This window comes from Hippoglossus hippoglossus, chromosome 17 (assembly GCF_009819705.1).
Source record: "Hippoglossus hippoglossus isolate fHipHip1 chromosome 17, fHipHip1.pri, whole genome shotgun sequence".
NCBI lineage: Eukaryota > Metazoa > Chordata > Actinopteri > Pleuronectiformes > Pleuronectidae > Hippoglossus > Hippoglossus hippoglossus.
In genome coordinates, this window is record NC_047167.1 from 17,674,947 (window position 1) to 17,684,018 (window position 9,072).

Here is a 9,072-nt window from a genome sequence, read left to right on the forward strand (position 1 = left end):
TACATTCATTAAAAGTATAGCTTCATCCCTTTTGTCCACAGGTCCACACACAAGGCATCACTCGATTACTTGATAGTGTTTCTTCATCTGTGTGCGATGCATGAATTATACCTGTCTGTGGGTCTGTCTGTCTGTCTGTCTGTCCCTCACGTGCCACAGTCATGACGACCAGATGCTCACATTCACAGTCGAGGGATTTGAAACCACCTTACCCAGTAGCACAGTCTGCCCTGAAATAGGGTGTTGCTGGGGTGTCAGAGGATCACACCCCTTTATGCTTCCCACCTGCTCCAGAACCCACCCTATACTGTCTCATGATGTAGCCACACACACACACGCACTCTCACACACACACACACACATATGCATACACCCAGTCGGAGCACCTCTACAGACAAAGAGCACAGAGCACAGAGGTGATGTAGTGACAGATGCTCCTGTCACGTACTTAGCATATCTCCACCTCCAAGATAGTGCAACTGCAGGAGTTGAAGTGCCTCCATCGCTCCATGGAAACCTACAGTGACACTCTTCCTAACTCGCTAATCTCCACTCTGTCTGACAGATAAAAGCAGCTCTTAAACCGCCATCCCTCACCCAATATTTATCCAATCTGACCAAATATTATAATTAATGCCTCCGTCTCCTCCAGGCCAATATATCCCCCACATCTACCCAACCCACCCTCCTCCCGCCCCCGACTAACCTTTCAGTGCCAAGTTCACAGATAGAGAGAAAGTACTTCCTGTGAGAGGCCGGGCCGGCTGCCAGAGAGACTGATCCACCAATCTGACACGTTAATGAGATCCTGGCCCGTAGTACTGTGAGTGTCAGGCCTCCTCCACTGCAGCATCAGCCCTGTCGTGACCCGCAGCACACACACACACACACACACACACACACACACACACACACACACACACACACACACATGCACGCTGCTACTCATATGTGTGATTTTTTTCACACGTGCACCCAGAGAAACACAAGTACAAATGACACTGACTTTCTCCACACATACACACACATGCACACACACACTTTGAGAGGGGGGGGGGGGGGGGGTTCAGCTCCTTAAATCTGTCTAATTAAAACACCAAATCCCTCTACTCCCCTCACCCACCAACCCAATCCTCACTTCCCAGCCACACACACGCACACGCACACACACGCACACGCGCACACACACACACACTCTCGCACCCCCACCCACCACCCCCGATTCCGCAAGAGAAATGATTATTAGGAATTTAATGGGGGAACGTTTCCCATCCCACACCATCTGGGGCTTGGGAATGGCACGAAATTTGAGGAGGCTTGCCGACGTGCATGGTGGGGGAACATTATTTTCATTTTTTGTCTTGACTGGTGCTCAGACTTTCCGACATCGCAGGGAAAAGAGGCTCCTGATTACAATAAATTATCATAATATATCACAAAGTAAAATACATATAAAGATGCCTCCTGCGTCGCGTTTGGTGACTGCGCAAAACTTCCCCTCAACTTCCGAGCTGATTACCGCGCCTGGGAAACTTTTCCCCACAGAAACACGGTGTTTGTTTTGCACCGACTGTGACACCGCATCTCAGATTGTGAATGCACCTCTATACGATACGTATCCTCCACTCCTGTCCTTCACCTCCCACACAGCGCTGGGCCATATGCCTCTCTCTCTCTCTCTCTCTCTCTCTCCCTCTCCCTCTCTCTCGCTCTCTCTCTCTCCCTCTCTCTCTACTTCTTTCTCCCCGACTCCCTCGCTCTCTCTCTCTCTCTCTCTCTCTCTCTCTCACTCTCCATCCAGTTTAAAGTAATAGTTCACCTAAAAATGAAAATCTACTCATTATCGACTCACTTACGAGTCCACAAACCACTTTAGGAGTTTCAGGGGTAAACAGCCTTGCAGCCAAATCCAATACAATAAAATGATCCGAATCAGATACGGGGTTTATTGCCAAGCAGGTTTACACATACAAGGAATTTGCTGTGGTGCATTTGTGCAAGTATAAATATAAAAAATATAAGAAAGGAAACAAAAATGAAATATAGAAATACTAGGAGGGTGACCACTTCTTCAAACGTAAAAAAAAACAAAAAAAACAACAGAAAACCATCATAAAATGCCTCCGTACTGCTCCTGTGGTGTCATCCAAGTGTCCGGAAGCACCGACATTCAAATCCAACTCCAAACAAGATCATTTACACAATGTTTTTAGCCGAAATGTCCTCTGTGATCAATGCATGAACGTGGCTCCGGAGAAGAATATCAGAGGATATTTAGGCTAAAAAAATGGTGTAAATGACTCTGTTTGAATATCGGGGCTTATGGACACTTGGGTAAGACCACAGGAGCAGTACGGAGGGATGTTATGTTTTTTCTCACTTTGTTTGTGTTTGAAGAAGTGGTCGCAAGTTACTTTAATTGTATTGGATTTGGCTGCAACGCTGTTTACCCCTGAAACTCCAGCAGTGTTTCGTGGACTCAAACACTTCACCCACCACCTCCATCGGTATAGTGGTAAGTAGATAATGAGTGAATTTTCATTTTTGGGGTGAACTATCCCTTTAATGAGCTTCATGAATGTAGGGGTGCGTGTACACGTTTGACCCCGTGCTAAACTGCCGCATGCCGCCCCGTGGACCCCGTGGGTGTGAAAACACCCCCCTCCCTCCTCGCCTCCTCCTCCACGCGAGGCCCCGAGAGGGATTTGAACCCCTCAAAAACACACATGTGCGCACACATATTCACAGCGAGGAGGGAGATGGCAGCGGGACTGACAAGGTGAGAATCTCATGTGAATGGGACAAATAGGGGGTGTCGGAGTGAAGGGTGGGGGGCTAAAGAGGTGCTTTAAAGCCCCGGAGGGACCCCCAGCAACCTGGTCCCCTGTTTTTTTACGATTGGAACGAGGGAGAGAGGGATGAGTGAGGGAATGGGCTGGTTTCCCCGGATCAGCTGAATATTCCTCGTCTTGATTGCCGGAAACACAAATCACCAGAAGCAACATTTATTTCCTGATCTAAATCAACAGCAGACAAGTCCCAGCAGAGTCTGGAATCATTAGCAGTTGTGTAGATGGACGAATTAAAAAAATAATTAAAAAAAAGAAAGAGAAAAAGATGCTGCGCAATTTGCTGTTTCCTGGTTTTGTTTGATCCCTGCAGAATAAAAACTGATCCATGTTTCCTGCGAGAAGCTTCAATCAGGAAAACTCTCTCCTCGTTGTTATCGACTTTCTCCTTTCTGCCACTTTTTTGATGCTAGAAAAATTCAACTTGGTCTAATTCGTGTTTTTGCCAAGATTTGATCTTCAATTCATTTCCCTCTGTAAACACAATACAGCAGATATGATGAGGATAATTCAACATTATAGTGTCACAGCCCTGAAATGACTTTTTGTGTTCAGTTAATTAAAGAGAGGATTTGATAATGATGATTTACAGCTCTAAATCTCTGTTTTCCTCATTAGTTGGCAAAACAATATTAATCAATATTTAAAGTTGTCTGGTGCTGAGTAAACGAGTTTGCTCTGGGTGCAGCTGCAGCAAAGACACGAGGATGAATTGTGGCCCTGGTGGAAGATATTAGGTTTCTGAGGTGTCAGGTGTAATGTGATCAGCACATTAGTTATTGTTGTAAAGGTGAAGCTGCTCTTCCAAACTAATGACACACCGGCCAGGCCCCTTTTTAAACCTCGTGAAATTACAAACAGGTTGTCAGCGTCTTCACACAGACGGGAGAAGGTTCTCACTTCAGGATCTGGAGAAGATGAGTGAGGGATCTGCATCTTCTCACATGTCAGGGGGGGCTGCACGTCTCTGTCTGAGATCAGTGGGACAGTTTGACATTGAGACATTTGCTCCAGTGTAGAATTAAAATGATGAATTTGAGATTCAGTTACTGGGATAGAAGTGCAGTTGGTGTGTGTGTGTGAGAGTGTGTGAGAGTGTGTTTTAGGTTAATGTTAGGGATAAGGTTTGGGTTAGGCTAGCCAAGTGTGTGTGTGTGTGTGTGTGTGTGTGTGTGTGTGTGTGTGTGTGTGTGTGTGTGTGTGTGTGTGTGTGTGTGTGTGTGTGTGTGTGTGTGTGTGTGTGTGTGTGTGTGTGTGTGTGTGTGTGTGTGTGTGTTTGTTTTAGGTTAATGTTAGGGATAAGGTTTTGGCTATCCACACAGCAAAATCAAAAGTGTTATATTTTCAGTGTTAGACTTGGGAGTTTAAGTGTGCACACTGATTGGAAGTAAATGCAAAATGTGTGTGTGTGTGTCTGTGTGTATGCAAAAAATGACCAGAGCAGTTCCTTCATCACTTGATCATGAGCCGACAAAAATAAATATAAACACAGACGTAAACTACTTATTTCCCACATTAAATTAATTAGTTTGAACTTTAATATCTGAAATTATCATATGTTCTGCTTCTGTGAAATAGTCTTTCACTATTCCCAGAACATTGCACAAGTAAAAAAGGGAAAGAAGTGATTTTACCCTTCATTAAATCTCATTCTCCTTCACAGTCAGTGTCTGGAAATACTGAGGAAACCAAGTGTCTCCAGTGTTTGGAGCCAGCGATGGTTTCTCCCTCCAAATAACCAGAGATCTCCAGGGAGCGGCTCTTCTCTCTGGAACTGGGAGGACTGGGATCAACTGTCTGAGCTCTCTGGATCACGTCCAACACCTCGTGGGCATCTCACACAAATCATCCACCTGATCACCCGAGATCTAATCACATGTAACTCATAATCCTGTTTGAGATTTAGAAAATATCTGCAGGAGAGCAGCTAATTTTTCACACTGCTTTATAATTTCATATTATCTGTTTGTACAAAATAAAATAACCAAATTGAAGCGAAGTTAAGACATTTGAATCCTTATAGAAATAAATTTGATTATTTTGTTTTATGATATGTGATTGTGATTGTGATTAAAATGTCTTTCTATGGATTGACACCCTCAACATATTACAGGCCTCACGATTTTTACACGATGTATTTCTGATAGATGGATAAATAAATAAATAGACAAATAAATAAATAAGATTATCCCCGCGGAATTTAACCTTGGTTTATTTTTTCCATACAAATTTTTTTTGAATTGCAGTCGATCATTTCCACAGAAAGCTGAGAAGCAGCCTCTTCATTTTATTGCGACAAAAGCACAATCACAAAAAAAACAATAAACACATTACTTCACGAGTATTTCGATCCATAACGAGTTTCCAGAGGAGCGCGTGAGGTGCGAGTTTGCGCGCGCGTGTGTGCGTGTGTGTGAGAGATATGAAATAAATCAGAAATCATTCGTCATCCGGGTAAAGTTACAAAATCAACAGGGTTTATGTGAGTACAGTCACCAACATTGTGCAGAAAGACATGAAGTGCATCACAGTCGCTCCTCAGTGTAAAAAGTTCACATCAAACTATCCCCAAAAAGTTTCACTTAGTTGCATATTGGTCAGTGGTCGTCCTCTCCTTTTTTCTTTTTTTTTTAAGGCATGTTGATCAGATTCAAATAGTTTTTGAAACATGGTGTTCACCTCACGCAAAACAAAATACAAATCATAATAAAACTAAAATCTTTTCACTTCCAATGCTCGACTTTCAGCTGCAGTGAAATATACAATGAAACATAAAACAAACTTTCAATGTTATGGGAAATCCACATAAAAGGTCACACTGTTGAATTTTACAATATCTTTTTTTTTTTTGTTATAATATATTATCCACATTCAAATTGACGGACTTGTTATAAATAAGCTTAAATAAATACAATAATCATAATTTTACATTCACCTCGTTACCACACTATTTACTCCAAATACAAATGCATTTAATATTTTTTACCTTTCCCCCCCCCCACCTCATAACTTCAATTCATCACATGACATCATCCAGGTCTCCTGAACACATGCACGTCTCCTTTTTCTCCCCGTAATTAATGTCGTGTAATTGTCATCGTTTTAATTAGATATTAGATGATGAGAAACGCCTTGAGGAAATAGACATAAATCATTTTTTTATAAGCAAAGATTGCATTTAGCTGCCTTGCATAGCTCAATTGACCTTTATTGCTAACAGAGTGAGTCTCTGAAGTCCAATCATGTCTCAGCAAACTTCAGCGGTGAAGTGAAACCTCTGGATTCTTCCTCCCCGGTGGTTTTATTTACTGATTTTTATTTGACTTTAAATAGTTCTTTAATTTAATATCAGTTAAAACGTGTCAATTTCTGCAGGTCTGCCATTAACAAACAATTATAAATATGTGGATTCACTGTGGCTGTAAACCTGCATCTTCAACAAATGATTCTCCATTTGAGTTGTTGTGGATTTTATCGTTTAAATGTGGCACTTTCACATTTAATCTTTTTTTAATTTTTAAACGAATCAGAGGAACTTCCCTCGCATCCAGATCGTTTTACTTCTTTTGCTTCGAAGTCCTGTGTGTCTCTTTCCTCTGCCTCGTATCGACACACATTTAGTTGGACAAAAATTGAGAACAAGTGGAATCATCACATCTAATTTGCTGGATTTTACCATGTTTAAAAAAATAAATAAGACTGAACATTAAAATGAAAATGACTCGTTAGAATGGGCATTTTTTGCAGTGCACCAGGAGTCCAGTTCGTTCCACTCTCGACATCTGCGCGGGGGAAATTGCATCGCTTCTGAAACTTGAACTTTGTCCAGCTGATTGATTAATTGTGGAAAGAGCCATTAACTTCCCCTTGTGCTTGGAAGGACTGGCTGCGGACGTGCAGGTCGTAGGGAAAACGGGCCTCTGGGGAGACGCGGTACATGGAGTTGTGCGCAAGAGCCGGGCGCCCTGGCGCACCGCAGTAGCGCACGCCGTAGTGGCCGCTTTTGTTGTAGTCTGGTGGCTCCTCGTTTTTCAGGGAGAAAATCCCGTTAAAGTTCATCGGGGGGCTCAGCTGGCCGTCGAAACGCGGGCTCCCGCTCTCCGGGGACGGGTTCTCGTAGTAGTGCTCGTACGCGCCGCTGTAGCTGTAGTGCCGGAACGTTTTGGCGCTGCTGTCCAAGCTGCCGCCGCTGTGGCCCGGGGGCGTGTTCACGTCTGTGCCGGGGTACGGGTACATGGCGTCGTAGGGCGACCTGCCGGAGAACATGACCTCTCCGTTGTGGTCCGTGAGGAAGTTCCTCGCGTTCAGCTGCAAACAACCGGCCACCAAGTTGGTCGTGGGCTGAGATAATCCTTTGCACAAAGTCTGTACGAAGGCGAGGAGGTCCGGTCTCTTCCCTGCGCTCAGAGTCTCTGACAGGGCCCAGATGTAATTTTTAGCCAGTCTCAGCGTCTCGATCTTGGACAGTTTCTGAGTTTTGGAGTAGCACGGCACAACTTTACGCAGGCTCTCCAGCGCGTCGTTCAAGCCGTGCATCCTGCTGCGCTCTCGGGCGTTGGCTTCATGGCGCCGGTGTTTGACCCTTTCCCCCGGCTCCTTGCCGGCCTTCTTTTTCCGGGGGCCTCGCTTTTTAGGGAGCTCGTCGTCGTCCCCGTCGTCCTCCCTCTCGTCATCCTCTCGGTCGGAGAGGTCGTCCTCGGCCTCCCTCATCGCGGAGTTGGACCTGTCCAGGCTGTGCTGGCGCTCCTGCTCCAGGCGCTCAGGTAAGCTGTCTCGGGGATAATTGGCACCGAACCGCGGCTCGCACATCATGTGAGGTTCCTCGAATGGCAGTGTCAACATATTCCTACAGAGATCAGAGCAAAAAAAAAGCAAAACTATAAACACAGAGCACACACCCTTGTCTTCTGAAGGTTGTCAGTGAATTACACGTTGAGAGGAAGAGGAACAAACCAAGGCCAATGTCACAGTGTAAAGACGCTCAACTTCACTGCCTCTGCACTTTATACAATTCTGTGATGCCACCATAGGTTCGTTTTCCAGCAAAGTGCAGAATAAAACCATTCTCCAAAACATTTGAAGGGTGTTAAACTCTGAATATAATAAAATACACACATGCATTGAAACAACATGATGCAAATGGTTCTCACCTCTGGTCAGCGTGCGCCCTGCATGGTCCCGAGTATCTCCTGTGAATCTGCGCTGCAGCTTCTTCTCATGCAAACCACAAATTAGAGGAGAAAGCTTAAACATACGCACCCAACCCCTCTCTCTCTCTCTCTCTCTCTGTCTCTCTCTCTCTCTCTCTCTCTCTCTCTCTCTCTCTCTTCTCTCACTCTCTCTCTCTCTCTCTCCCTCTCTCCCTCTCTCTCTCTTTGAGGAATGACACTCATGCCAGCAGCGGGTACCCGTGCCATCTGCCGCTGACGTCTTGTGGCAGCCGAGACCACGTGCTCAGCGTCCCGCGGGACCTCCATTCCGCTACCGATCATCTGGCAGCTCCGGTAATGGGCACCGGGAGGCCCGCGTTTACCGTCAGAAACACAGACCGGAGAGGGATAACAACGAATATCCAGCCTCTTCTCCCCGCATGTGAGAACAGATGAATTCATGTCTTTTTATCCGGGAAAAAAATGGAGGGATGCGCGGGAGGAGAGCTGCTTCTTCCAGGCACCTCTCAACAGGTGAATGAGACGGAGTGAAGTGGAGAAGAAGATGAGAAATAAGCAAATTAAATAAGATTGTACAAAAAATACAGTGAAGCTCAAAAGATCTGGATAAATAATCTGATGGGACATTTTAAATCTAATGGAAAATAATAAGAAAAGAGAAGGTTTTAAGTTTAAAAGAACAAAAGAGGTGATTTCTTGCATATTTACAAGATGGTTCTATTATATGTCTTAATAATTTTATCTCTGACATATCTCATGCACATACAGCAATGTCAAGGCTGCACATGTGAAATTCACACTGAGAGACCTCCCCTGATTAAATTACATTAATTTAAACCAATTATAAATGGGGAGCTGCAAATAAGGGGAATAAAAAGCCATGTCAGGACTATAGAGGATTTCAATCAGGAAGAAATGCAGTTCTCTGCAGAGTGTTAACCCTCATGTTCTGTTTAAGGTCCTGCACATGGGGACACTTTCTACAAGCTCAACATCAGAGGTGACGTCACTATAATGTCCTTTTTTTTTGGCAATCAAACGCAATATGTATT

The 9,072-nt window shown here is 44.5% G+C and overlaps 1 protein-coding gene across 1 annotated transcript; it reads right to left on the reverse strand.

The window, feature by feature from the left end:
- Positions 1–5,104: 5,104 nt before the first annotated feature.
- neurod6b (neuronal differentiation 6b) lies at positions 5,105–8,282 on the reverse strand. The gene is made up of 3 exons (XM_034614460.1): positions 8,258–8,282; positions 8,000–8,063; positions 5,105–7,695 (listed from the first exon to the last, which is right to left on the reverse strand). The coding sequence occupies exon 3, from the start codon at positions 7,689–7,691 to the stop codon at positions 6,687–6,689; it is 1,005 nt and encodes a 334-aa protein (XP_034470351.1). The 5' UTR covers positions 7,692–7,695; positions 8,000–8,063; positions 8,258–8,282; the 3' UTR covers positions 5,105–6,686.
- Between the last annotated feature and the right edge of the window lie 790 nt (positions 8,283–9,072).

Excerpts from the sequence above, each read along its gene's own strand:
- neurod6b (XM_034614460.1), bottom strand. The coding sequence starts at position 7,691 with ATGTTGACACTGCCATTCGAGGAACCTCACATGATGTGCGAGCCGCGG.